The 14,387-nt window shown below is 35.4% G+C and overlaps 1 protein-coding gene across 1 annotated transcript in view; it reads right to left on the bottom strand.

Annotated features, from left to right (window-relative positions):
• The window catches only part of LOC110382206 (cadherin-87A), a 56,827-nt gene that overhangs the window by 25,657 nt on the left and 16,783 nt on the right, over positions 1 to 14,387 (bottom strand). Inside the window, exons 2-4 of the mRNA XM_064037758.1 lie at positions 4,688 to 4,752; positions 3,338 to 3,456; positions 2,961 to 3,047 (exon numbers count right to left, since the gene is read on the bottom strand). Of these exons, the coding sequence (XP_063893828.1) occupies positions 2,961 to 3,047; positions 3,338 to 3,456; positions 4,688 to 4,742 (261 nt within the window). The 5' untranslated portion in view covers positions 4,743 to 4,752. The remainder of the gene's footprint in view (positions 1 to 2,960; positions 3,048 to 3,337; positions 3,457 to 4,687; positions 4,753 to 14,387) is intronic.

Below are 14,387 nucleotides of genomic sequence, written 5' to 3'. Positions count from 1 at the left end.
AAATTTAGAAAAAATATCCCGTGGGACTTTTAGGATAAAATGTATCCTATGACACTCCCGTAATCAAGACAAATCTAACGATACCTCATACATCAAAATCCATCAAGCCGTTTAGGCTACAGGAGGTCACAAAGGAACAGACATACATACATACTTACATACACTCGAAAAACATTACCCTCCTTCTTTGGCAGTCGGGTAAAAATAAAAACGTGGGGCCCCTCTGAAATCGTACCTATGACAAAGCATATCTTTATACTTTGGTAGATCATGAGCTCGGCGTTCGCTGCTGTAGCCGCTACGGCTGATTTATTGATTGTCAAAATCTCCAGTTACGATTATAGTAAGTCGATGCAATCCACACCTATTATACCTCTAGAAGAAAGTACTACAGCAACAGTTACATTGTTGCCCCCTATCTTGCTATCACATTTAATAAATGTATTGAAACCGGAGTTTTTCCCGACCTAATGAAACTAAGTAAAGTCATTCCTTTATTTAAATCAGGCGATAAGAAGGATGTAAATAATTTTAGACCCATATCCATCTTACCCGCTTTTAGTAAAATATTCGAAAAATTAGTACTCAAGCAGTTACAAAGATATTTCAATGTTAATAGCCTCCTTCATAGTGAACAATATGGCTTTACAAAAGGTCGTTCGACAACAGATGCTGGTGTAGCTCTTTTAAAACACATTTTTAATGCGTGGGAAAACTCTCAGAATGCCATTGGAGTATTCTGTGATCTCTCCAAAGCATTCGATTGTGTGCACCACGATACGCTTCTACGTAAATTACGTTACTACGGAGTCCAAAATGAAGCTCTTAGCGTAATAGAATCCTATTTAAATAACAGAGTGCAATGCGTAGATGTCAATGGCGTCAAATCATCAGGTTTATCAGTCCAATTAGGTGTGCCACAGGGCTCAATATTAGGTCCGTTCTTATTCCTGATATATATTAATGATCTACCATACCATCTGAAGAATATCTGTGACGTTGTACTGTTTGCAGATGACACTTCACTTATTTTTAAAGTCGACAGAAATAGGGATCAATTTAACGACGTAAACAGTGCACTTTCGTTGGTTACACACTGGTTTAGTACTAATAACTTGGTCTTAAATGCGAAGAAAACAAAATGCCTTAAATTTACTCTACCGAACGTGAAAAACCTAGGCCCGAATATTATATTAAGTAACGAGGTTCTAGAAACTGTCAAATCCACAGTATTTCTTGGTATATCAGTCGATAGCAGTCTTCAGTGGGGCTCGCATATAGCTAGCCTCGCGGGAAGGCTTAGCTCAGCTGCGTACGCCGTCAGAAAAGTAAGACAATTCACTGACGTAGAAACAGCTCGAGTAGTCTATTTTAGCTACTTTCACAGCGTTATGTCCTACGGTATTCTTCTGTGGGGCAAAGCTGCTGATATTCAAAACATATTTGTATTACAAAAAAGAGCTGTTCGTGCGATATACCGGTTAGGTAGTAGACACTCGCTAAGAGAGCTCTTTAAAGAAATAGGCATTCTTACTGTGGCATCACAATTTATCTTTGCCAATATACTTTACATTAGGCAAAATATTCATTTGTACACCAAAAAAAGCGATGTTCACAGTATTAACACTAGAAACAAGCACAAACTGTGTGTACCCACTCACAGACTTCATAAGGTTCATGGATCATTTTTGGGGCTCGGTATTCGCTTTTATAATAAACTACCTCTAACTTTACTACAATTACCGTTTAACGCATTTAAATTACAAGTAAAGTCAATTCTTTCAAAGAAGGCTTACTATAGCATTAATGATTATTTAAATGATAGGAATAGTTGGTCGCTAAGTTGAACGCGAGGCAGCTCATTCTTGTTATCACTATAACTAAATTATTAACTTATTATTATTGTTTACATTAATTGACATTACTTCGGACATTAATTCTGAATTATAATTGAGTTTATTTTTATTTACTTAGGGAAGTTTTGTTAAACTTTGCTTAGCATTGTTTCTTTATGGCTTGCTAGTGACTGCAGCATTTCTTACATGTTCTACTTTTGTTGAATAGCAGCAAGCACGTCATGCTCCCTTAGACGGTATGGCCAGCGGTAGCGTTGGGGGTCGGGTTGTCCCCTTCCCTCAAAAATGTGCGAAGGGGGCGATGGCTGATCCTCGCGTTATACTCGTGAACGGGTGCTGCTGGCGGTACCAGGTCGTGTTGATGGCTATTGACACTTTATCAATTTTAGTATGATTTTCTATTAGCTTTTTTTTTTTTTGAAGAAAATAATAATACTGTAGTCCTAGCAGGTACACCTTGTTTGTGTTGTACAGCTACAACGTAAACATCTATGCGCATGCAGGTGGGCACGCCGATTTTATGCTTATATTAAAATACATTTTTATTTTATTAACAGGAGGCTTTAGATACACTTAATGGACTATAAGAAATGCTTGAGTACTTAGTCTTTATAGGTGTAAATCTGTGTGCTAGCCTACTTGTGTTCAGTGTGTTTTTTTTTTCCTTTTTTAATATTATATAATAGTTATATGTTCATCATGTTATAGTTTCTAGTTATCATGTTATAGTTATCTTGTGATAATGATATTTTTATGACTTTTTGACTTGTTTTGTATACATTCTGGTTCTTCAAACCTTACAGACAGACATGTGTTGCTGGGGAGTTTGTTGCGCCACTTCTTCTTCCCAGCAAAAACACATAGGAAGTGGTGAAGGGCGGGCGTTTTGGGGGCTGTCTTTTGTTTTTGACGTTCGAAAAGTGCTGATTTATCAGCCTAATTTGAATAAACGATTTTGAGTTTGAGTTTGAGTTTGAGTTAATGGGCCCCACGTTTTTATTTTAGTCTAATATGACCAAAACCACCTACGTAGGTTGACAGGTAAGTAACAATTTTTTTATTTTCTAGTTTTCAGTGCACATAATTAGTAAATTGTTTACATACCTCTCTGTCTAGCGGTTTCTTCAGGGTGACGTCACCAGTCACGGGGTCTACAGAAAACTTGTCTGTTCCAACCAAACTGTATGTTAGCTGAAATTAAAACAAATGATTGCTCAAGATTTATACGTATTTAGGTAGAGTGGTCAAAAAAGCTTCTATATACTGAGATATAAAGTAAGTCTTGATTTTAGCATATTTAGCGTTTGTATATTTTTAGACATTCCATCAACATTTAAGAACCTATATCAGTATCCCTCTTATAAGATCGTCAAAAAAACTTTTCATCTCTTTAATTATCTCTTTAAAAGTCCAGCACCTTTTTCTCGACTTCAAAGAAGAAATTCTCAAGTATATTGAACTATACTTGTCGTGATGCTCACCGGCAATCCTTCAGGGTCAGTTCCTTGCAGCCTGTACACCATGGTACCGACTGGCGTGCTCTCTGATAACGCTAGGTTGTTCATGTCCTGTGTGAAAACTGGTAACATGTTTGTGGACCCTGGAAGACAGCAAAAATTAAACATTAACTACTAAACGAATATTATAAAGAGTTTTAGTTGGTTTGTACACTCAAAGGTTTCTGAACTACCTAACGGACTTGAAGAAAAATTAACTATGTGTGTCACATTTGTTCTCTCAGGCAAAGAGATGAAATTGGCGCGAAAATTGTAGGTCTCTACTTAAATTATGTGACGGTAATTTAGTTAGTTGTTTATTAAATAATGGTGTTAATTTCTTTTACCTTGTAAATAAAAATTGTAAAGTCCTCATTGATTAAGTTTAGATCCTACCTAGAACATATTTTCTGTAGAAATGACCAAAATATCTCAAACAAAGACCATTTCTCCAAATACCAATACACCCAAAAACCCAAAACTTTCGCTCCAAAAACCTATATTACACAACAAACGAACTACACAAATTAGCAGTAAAATCTACACACGGCGAGAAACAAGCGATGCTATGGCCGATAATTGTGTTAATCACTGTTCCGGTTTCAATACCAGTTGTATTGTTAACCACTTGCTTTTCACTGTTAACTGTGGCTTTAGTTATCAGTTAAGCGTTTTATTGTTACTGGTAGTTACTGTGTTATTGTTTGAAGAGCTAAAGTTGTATGTACTTTGACGAGCACATAAATGTGGGTCCTACGCCTGATCTCTCTTCTGTCGTGTCGGATTACCATCTATCGGGCTTTGAGAGTGAAGGAATAGCGAGTGCACCTGTGTCCAAGCAAATGCTTGTCCACTATAATATGTGATGGCTGATCTTCTAATGTGAGAACAGCCGCAGTGACCGATAATTGGCTTGGAGGACATCATCATCATTATTATCATTGTTTAAAGAGCGGAGAGACATTTAAACTAAGACACTGACAAGTTTTCTAAGTTATATGATGTACTAAGTACTTTTTGAGTATATATCTTGGACACCAATGATCGATCAAAGGTGAAGGAAAACATGACGAGAAAACCTGGACTATAAAGTCTGAAATCACACAACCCACATTGAGCAAGCGTTGTGATTAACGCTCAATCCTTCTCTGTGTAAGAGGAAGCCTGTGCCCAGCCCTGGGACGATAGAAAGGCTGATGATGATGAATAACAATCAGAACAAATTAACTTCTGAAGTATTTCCATTTGTTTTTGATCTTATCGAGAAGCTTTGTCTTTTAAACAGGTGCAATAACATCCTGAGAAATAAAGTATGTTATGACAAATAATGATTACCTGAAGCAAAACAGACAGCTGCCCAGATGATTGTGAAACTCCATCGCGTCTCCATCTTTGGTTCTCTGTAACAATCGAATTGTTTTTATAAATATCTTTCTCTTACAATGACATGTGAGCGTCCTTTTACACGTAAGTATTATGAATTTACACAGAATTATATTACACATACTATTTTAATAATTGCAATGCAGGTGGTGGAATTGTAATGCAGCTGCGAACTGTAGTGGACACTTTATATTTGAACTTTTAATAGCAAACTGAACAAGTTGTGATTCTAAAGCTGAATGAAGAATTTCTTTGCTCAGGCTTCGGTTGTTCGGTCGTTTAAAATCATACTTACTATAAAACTCCTTCTAGTAAAGATACCTTTCTGTCGAACGATAATTATCAAAACATCGAGTTCAATATCATTATATAAAATTTAAAAAAAAATACAAAAATTCTAATCGGACAACCCTTCTCTCTTCCAGGATAAAATAACACTGGTACACTCCATCTTCAACTTGTCATTTTATAATAGTTATAGCTACCCAAAATGCATTTTATTTAAATAATGAGCTAATTCAATAATTACTAAACAAATTAACTAATTAGCACCATTTGATATTCACAACTTATTTCAAGTCTTAACATTTTAAAACCTAGGTGTATATTTCTGTATGCATCTCATTAGATAAGTAATGTCGTTAATATGACCCACCCAAAACAAAAATGTGAAAGACTGCCAAGTTCGATAATATGGGAACGCTTCGCCTATAAAAGAAGTGAGATCTGAATAAGTACCAAGTTCCATACACATACCTCAGTTAAAAATAGTTACTTTTTAATGATGCTACTTGGCAAGTTTTCACACACCTTGTTATAAACCTACTAAATGCGATGAATCAAGTATTTAATTTTCTATTAAAACTTGCCAAGTAACATCATTAAAAAGTAACTATTTTTAACTGAGGTATGTGTATGGAACTTGGTACTTATTCAGATCTCACTTCTTTTATAGGCGAAGCGTTCCCATATTATCGAACTTGGCAGTCTTTCACATTTTTGTTTTGGGTGGGATTTCATTTATTTTTGTAAGGTTGTTAATTTTATTTTTTTCATATGACTAAGTTAGTTAAGGAAATGACTCATTTATACTTTCTTTCAGATTTTTTAATATGCACGCTTCTTACAAAGAAATGAACTAGATTTACCAACTGACTGACATGACATGTTATCATATATTATGTTTGTGGATCAAAGTTACACATTCGTTATTTTCGAAAGTGACTCACACTTGGCCGTTTTCAGATTTTTACTTTACTTTGACTAAATACAAACCTTTGTAACGAATTTCAGATCGGTACGACCATTCGAAGATATATTATATAAATATAGATAAATTTAGTTCGTTTTAGTTCCTTAGGGGTATAAAACACCTTCATTATTTTAAAACCGACTCACACTTGACCATTTTCAGATTTTTCCCTTTACCTTGACATAAAGACCTACCTCCATGCCAAATTTCAAGTCAATACGACCATTGGAAGTGGTCTAGGTTTTTGATGAGTGAGTCAGTCAGTCAGTCAGTCAGTCAGTCAGTCAGTCAGTCAGTGAGTGTATAGTAAAAATAGCGATTTTCTGACGTCAATATCTCAAGACCTGCAATAGGTATATTAATGAAATTTTGTATTTTAGATAAGTGAGGGGGTCTCAACAGATACTTGAAATTTGATATGCGTAAATAAAATAGATTTTGAGTTACAGGGGGGTCGAATTTGGCCCGAAATGGTTCGTGTAATATAACCCACGGCCGGTGTGTCGCTTTTTTTGCTCGAACTTGGCGGACACACTGCCGTGTGTCTAGATATTTAATTATGAATGGGTTGCATGAACTTGGTGATTCATTGATGCAAATAAGAGCGATAATTTTAATCTTTATGGGAGCCAATATTATTACTTACAGATGAATTTAAAGTTTTCAGTTGCAATCTCAATGAAGTTTTAAGAATGAAACAAGGCTTTTAAAGCTTAGGTAAATTAACAAGTCACCAAGGTAAGAGTATAAAAAAATTGTCCAACGATCGAGTAAAGTTCACTGAAAATTACTCGAAGACCTACAGATCGATCAAATGTTAGCCAATTTTAAACAACTATGACCTTCTCTCAATCAATAGTACATGCAAAGGCCTTGGTGATAATCGAGACCTCTTCAGATAAAGTGCTTAGGGAGACGCATCATCCCGTACTCGTTCCATATTTATATATATACTGAAGTTTTTTTTTTTTCAAATGTAAGTAAATTAGAGATTATTGTCGAAAGTAGTCGCAACGCGATGAACTTTATCAGTTTGTATCAATAAGTATCAATTCAATTTTGAGTTGTTGTATCGCGATCTACCTGCTTACGTCAACAAATAGTCCTTGCAATCTCTTACAGATTTGAAAAACTTAACAACATAACGAAACACAACTTTTTAGAAACTTCCCCATTTAATTAGATATTAAAGGAATAGAAAGTGAAACTAAACTACTAACGATGTACTAAACAGTCAATCTGCTTCTTTCTATTGCTAAACAACGACAATAAACTTTCATTGTCTCTAAGTTTTAGGTTCAAACACTTTTGGTACAACAATGGCGAGTACAATGACCTCGTCTGTTTTGGTTGAATTTATGATTGTCAGTGCTATAAGGAAAAATATAATTTGTACCGCTTATCGCGTAAGTTATCGAGCCTTTAAAACACCTGGTTAAAAGAACCTGATATGAAAATAACTATAAATAGAGAGACATATTTCTTGATAAGTAACTATTTAATTATCAACTTGCAGATGTCCTAGTAAGTTATGAATGCATCATCATCCTCCGAGCCTTTTTCCCAACTATGTTGGGGTCGGCTTCCAGTCTAACCGGATGTAGCTGAATACCAGTGCTTTACAAGGAAAGACTGCCCTATCTAACCTTCTCAACCCAGTTACCTAGGCAACGCAATACCCCTTGGTTAGAATGGTGTCAGACTTACTGGCTTCTGACTACCCGTAAGTAGTTGAGAGATACGACTGCATCTTGCAGTCTGACTAAACTAGTACCAAAATGAGAGACATTTTTTTTTAACATAACATCTATTTAATGATCTTAGTATCAGCAACAGGGTGATATTTAGTACCTAACTGTCACCAACATGTTTACACCACACTACCTATAGTTTCCATCAAAGTAGTACCTAATACGCAGCTACCTAAGTCTAGGTTAATTGTCAGGTCAGTAGCCATGACCGTCTCGTCAGTAGGGCACCGTTAAAATCGTCCTCATTAGCTAACTAATTGAACGGCTTGTTATTGGATAATATGTTGCAACCGAGTTGTAATAGGTAAGAGGTAATTTGTGTTATGGTCGTCAGGATAATCAGGTAAGTAGTTACTATGTATTGTTTTTTAATTGAATAAGTAGCAAGTACCTAAGTAGATACTAGTTACTTCTTAATAGATCAACATGTTTTTTTTTTATTAATAAAAATTTAAAATAATATGAGAAATCATCATTGACGATTTTTTTAATTAAAACCGGAAAAGGCTTTTATAACTTAGGAGAATGGGCATTGTGAAGAGATTTTTCGAGCGAACTTTTTTACTAGCCCTTTCTGAAGTTTTTTAAGCAATCAATAGAATTTCTTTATTCAATCATCTCGTCCATGAACGGAGATATTCTATAGAATTAGTACCTATAACAACTCCGCTCCTTTTTCGTGGAGTCTGTCTTACAAACTAACTAACTTAATAATATAGGAACTGGCTATCATATTAACTTAGCTAAAACTCCAGTCATTTAAATACTTAATCTCCAGTCTTGTTATAACATGTATAATATACATACTATTTCTACGCTAAACCACAGAATAGCTATGTTCACGGCAATTAGTCAAGTGTGCCGTGAGAATTGAGATCTCGTTATTTCATAATCCATTCTTATTAGACAGATAAAATTCATTTACAAATTACACTACGTTTTAAAGCAATTAGGTCACTAATTGGTTCTTAATTATTAATTTTAAATTAGTAGGTCGAAGTGTCGGTTAATGGTTTTTGGCTTTGAAAGCGTTAATTTTTATTAATTAATTGATCTATGGACTCGTTCGTATTAATCCTTGAAATAACTTTTGTCGGCCTGCTTTTATTATGTACCACCAAAGGAAATACTGTAAATATACTATGATCCAATTGTACTGGACTACAAAAAGCTATTCGCATGAATGGCTTACCACCGACCACCGCCGTTTTGTAACCAAATCGAAGTATTAACAGATTTAATGTTTTATAATGTCAATGCTACTGCTACAAGAGTTGTAAGAAAACAAGTGAATGTCAGTACGCTGGACGACAATCGTACCATTTGGGCATCGCAGCCGCAAAAACGAGAACCATCCAATTTTGTAAAACCTTTGAAACTTTCGGACCGTCAGGATCCACTAACCTAGGCATCCAGATGAAAAATGTTTTATGCAAGATTTTTAACCCCCGACGCAAAAACGACGGGGTGTTATAAGTTTGACGTGTCTGTGTGTGTGTGTGTGTGTGTGTGTGTGTATGTGGCATCGTAGCTCCCAAACGGATGATCCGATTGTAATGCGGTTTTTTTTGTTTAAAAGGTATGTCAGTCGGGAGTGTTCTTAGCTATGTTTGGTGGAAATCGGTTCAGGTCTTCAAGATCATCAGCTCGTTTGCTAGATGTGATAGGAATGTTACACGCTCAGTTTACTTGCAAGTATATGTGGGATCTGAAATTTGAAACACTAATGTCTTTTGGAACCACTGAGCTGGTCTGCTGTTAGGGCACGAAGGTAGGAGACGTAACCCTGAACTGCCTTTTAGTAAACCCATCGAGTTTGGGCTCGTTGAATTTGTCTTGACGAGTTCTCTTCATGTTTCTAATTGACGAGAACCTGATGCTGGAAATTGGATGTGGCGGATGAAACCCTGGAATGCCGGAATGAAACGGATAAACCAATTTATATTTTTGCTGAAAATCTAGAATGTCCAAAGGTTAATCTTTATTGTTTCTCTATTTGTGCAATTCTCCCAGAGCCAGTTTGTCATGAGGATTGTTAAACAGCTTCCTTTGGCCGAGATCGCATATAGCGACCCCATCTTAAGATAAAATAAATTAAATGAAAGAAGGAAAAATTAAGGAGCTCCTTTAAAAAGCATGAAATAAAATTAAATTATAAATTTAAAAAAACCCCCGACCCAAAAAAAGTACGCAATAATCATGACAAAAGGTTAAAAACGCTAAACCCTATAAAAAGCAAAAATAACTTTTAACACTACGTAAACTAAATTTTGACGTGTCGGGGGACCGCTTTTTACCTTCATAAATACTTACATAAATCAAATGATACCTACCTAATTACAACATTCGTTTAAAAAAAAAACACGTATCTAAAGTAATGAATTAGAGCGGTCCCCCGACACGACAAAATTTAGTTTACGTAGTGTTAAAAGTTATTTTTGCTTTTTATAGGGTTTAGCGTTTTTAACCTTTTGTCATGATTATTGCGTACTTTTTTTGGGTCGGGGGTTTTTTTAAATTTATAATTTTCCATTCTATAGTTCGACAAACCACTCTCTAAACCTCATATAGGTACTTATCTTGTTCTAATAATGACATCAAAAAAATAAATGTACATACGTTGCAAAATCCGGTTCAAGTTAGATACGTTATTAACATGGAGTTCAACTCCGACTGCAGAGCTAACTGCACGGAACGGGTCTGTGTGACAAATGTACAACTTCCAGGACACATTACAATATTTAATGTTACATTACATCTAGCTGACCTAGCGTGAAAGCCTGGTTTCTTTAAGGGTTACCTAGGTCAGTTACATCTAGTATATTTTCATAGAAACGGGAAGTGTTAGAAAGATGAATCTAATATGCAAACTTAGATGTTCAAACTTTCAAAATGGACGCTCTTTTTTACAATCATGGTTTCAATTTCAATCATGACTAATCTTATGAAGTGTGGCATAAGAAAGCTGATTTAGATGAAATATGACACGGAATAAGACTAAATCCTGGGAAAGCACAGGCTAACTAAATCAGGGTGCGAGAGAAACAGTCGATTTTAAGACTCATAATAATTAAAGACTCTAGTCAGGTCCCATTACTCTCTAAAATGGGCGACGGCAAAACACGTGAGGAAACCGGCCTGTCCTAATTCTTTGCAACCATTGACGTCAATCATTTAGCCCTGGGCTAGATTACCAACTCCCTATTACGTGTAGGTAAGGTTCCAATCAATAGGGAAGTTTATACTCTAACTGTAATTCATTAAATCGGCAATCGTTCCTTCAAATGGTAGCAATCAAGCCAAGTACCTATCTAACAGTAAAAACAAGGAAATAAACTAAAGCAATCACAATTAATCTTTAACAGTTACCCAATTACTCCATCAAGCACTGCTTGACTCCATAAAAATGTTTGTTAATAACCAGAACATGGTAACCAACAAAAAGCGAACCAGATCTGCAGACAATGAGTTGCACAACTCTATGTTTCGCACAATTACGTCACTACGAAACGACACACTTGCGATCCCGTGTGATCGTGTACAAATACTTAAATGTACATACACGGTTTTTGTTTTAAACAAAGTAATTAACGCATTGTTTTGTTTTCAAGGGTAATGTGGTTTTTTGTGTGACTTATTAGGTAATTGTTTAAAGGATTATTATCTAAGCTTTTGGGTGTAATTTTATTGTTTGCTGCTCTTTGCAGTGTGATTACCGGTTGATACAAAAATAGGCTAATGTGCTTTTTTGAGGTCTTTTTTCGGGTCACTGTTTTTGTTATCTCATACATCATTAGCGTTAGTTAAAAACCTACATAATTATATTTGCATTACTATTCCGAACTCTCTCATAAAATTTGTGAAGTTAGGAGATTTCTGTGGAGAAACTTGTGTCCAGCAGCAATCTGGGCAAAGATTGATAAGACGATCATTTAGTTTTCACAGGATAAACACACGACAATAAAAAGAAGAAAAAAGTTCTATTGATGAAGACATTACAGATTAAAACTTGATGATGATAGATGTGCCTATAATTATAATTTGTAGTCCAGAACACTTAAATTCAAAGGTAGGCCCCGTAGGCCTACTCCATTAACTCCAAGATGAGGTAAACAGGTTACGTAAACGATGACAGGTAACCTGTTAGAAGCATCGCAAGATAAGTTAAACGCAAACGATAGAACAAGTTCCAATGCAGACTTGATGACTCCGATATATTCTTAGACCGAGGATATTTCAAATGGCCAGATAGATTCTATGGTATTAATCAAAGGGTTACTAAAGGATTATGTAGATGGAGCGTTGAATATAGAAGTGTCTCCAATAGGAGGAGCGTCTGTTTAGGTAAGGAACTAAACTATGCTAAGAAAAGTGTTACTCCAACTGAGGAAATGGAGATCATATTGATAAAAGGATTTAGTTCAAGAAAGAAGCCCCACAGTTTGCTGTATACTTCTACTTTCATGTTTAGGTATGTGTAGTTCAAGAATTGGCGATGATTTCGATTGGGTGACTACCTCATGTACTGAGGTCAATATGCCTAACCCTACAGCTCCAAGTACAGTACAAACTTCCGTGATGTCCTAACAGTCGTCTAAACAGCCATATCATAAATCTAGATTGCCTCAGACCCGTAGGTCAATCGGCTGTCATTTGTTCCGAAACTAGAAACTTGTCATAGATGAAGAAACTTGTAATGGTCGTTATTAAAACGTTTTCTTATGCGTATAAATTAGTTCTGTTTATGGAAGTGGAAACATCTATATTTAAAACCTTTTAAGCTGCTACAAAAGAAATGTTGCGAATCGAATTTCTGGCATGCATTCTTACAGTATTTAATCAATCTTCATACTCATCAAAGTTAATCTTACTTGATTCTAACCAACCATGAACTTTCATATATTTTTTTAATATTAGGGTTTTAGATTCGCATTACATACTCTTTTATTGGCTATGGACTTCTTAATAATTTTCGTAAATACATTATTTGTTTTGGCACCGCAATCTTTGCTGGAATCGAGACCCTCAGGGGCATTTTTCTCATCCTCCTTAACCCTTCTTACTTCACGAGATCCTATCACAGCCATATCTTCAATAAAACACCGATGATATAAACCTGAATTACAAACGAGCGAATAATTTCTTCCTCGCTTTGTGCAGCTGTACAAATAACTGTAGTATAATGTTGTGGTGGTGTAACGGTGGCCGGGTCAACCGCAATAATGCGCGGGTTTGGTTATGGTGCTAAACATGTTCAACTCTGTTGGGTATTGAAGAATCAATGGTCAAAACATTGAATGGTTCCATTGCGTATTGAAGACTGGGTATTGAAGAATCAAGAATCAATTATCAAAACATTGAATGGTTCCATTGAGTATTGAAGACTGGGTATTAAAGAAACAGTGGTCAAGACACCGTTGAATGAAAATTTTGGGTTGTATGTAAAGATAAATCTGGAAACTGCCAATTTAGAAGAAGCAATTGTAGTAACTTGATAGCGTTGATATACAGAACTAGCTTATGCCAGCGGTTTCGCCCGAATCCTGTGGGTACTTGTGCACGAACCCAGATAAAATAGCCTATATCCTTATTCGATATATGGGATATCTAAAACTGAATTTTTTTTTTTAATCAGACCGGTACTTCTTTAGATTATAGCTTTCAAGCAAACAAACAAACAGATAGACTCTTCAGTGTGTAGACGACGGCTTACTACTAGAAGTGAGACTATTATTAGTAAATACAAGTCTAAAGAGCCGTATCATATATGAACAAAGCCTAAATGCATTACGAAAAATGTAATTTTAACAATAAAGGAAATATGCTTCCTACATCTGTCCATATCAGTTTTGTTTCACAATCGCACACATACGTGACGAATGTTCCAACAATAATTCTTTATTATAGCATTACAACGCTTGTAGAACATAATTAATTATCGCCGGATCGTCTAGACGTGCTTTATTAACATTATTGTATGCTTATGTAATTATTATACATAGTTAGATTAACTACCTACTGCGTACAAGTTGCCTAGATAAGAAACTATGTATATCTAGGTTTAAGTATATAATTTTACTTTGAAATTGCCCAGCCTTGGCAAGGCCGTTCAGCAAAAGTTGATTTTGTCTTCGACCTACTATTTATATACCTACAAATGTATCGCTTAGGACAGCTAATTCAAGCTTTTAAAATGTTACTGGTGCATGCCCCTTTGTATAATTTATCACGGCATTTACCCAAGATGAAGTCTTATGCCTATTTTTATATAATACATTGAACCTCTTTTTTACTTTATCCAGAATTATTTCTGATCGATTACTATCATCTTGTTTTTCTTGCTGCTTTTCCTTTTCTCCCAGCATTCAAACATTATTTTATCAACTGTTAACTAGATTTATTATTTGATATACAGTTTCAGTGTCACGCCTCCAATTCGTTTCTAATCGGGCAACACTATCGACAAATCAAATCGTAAAAATATTATGAAATTATTTCAATGTTACTTCACACACGACCGTATCAACTCACGCGATCACTCGTTAAAACTATTTCGAATACTCATAAAAACCAATGCAGTTTTGATCAAGTAGAATTAACAGTTCTTTTCCGAACACCGAGGTCAGATTTTGGGGTCATTTCAAGTCCA

The sequence above is a fragment of the Helicoverpa armigera genome, chromosome 14 (genome assembly GCF_030705265.1).
Source record: "Helicoverpa armigera isolate CAAS_96S chromosome 14, ASM3070526v1, whole genome shotgun sequence".
Lineage (NCBI taxonomy): Eukaryota > Metazoa > Arthropoda > Insecta > Lepidoptera > Noctuidae > Helicoverpa > Helicoverpa armigera.
The sequence above is the reverse complement of the archived record's forward strand: the minus strand, read 5'-3'. Positions and strand labels throughout refer to the sequence as shown.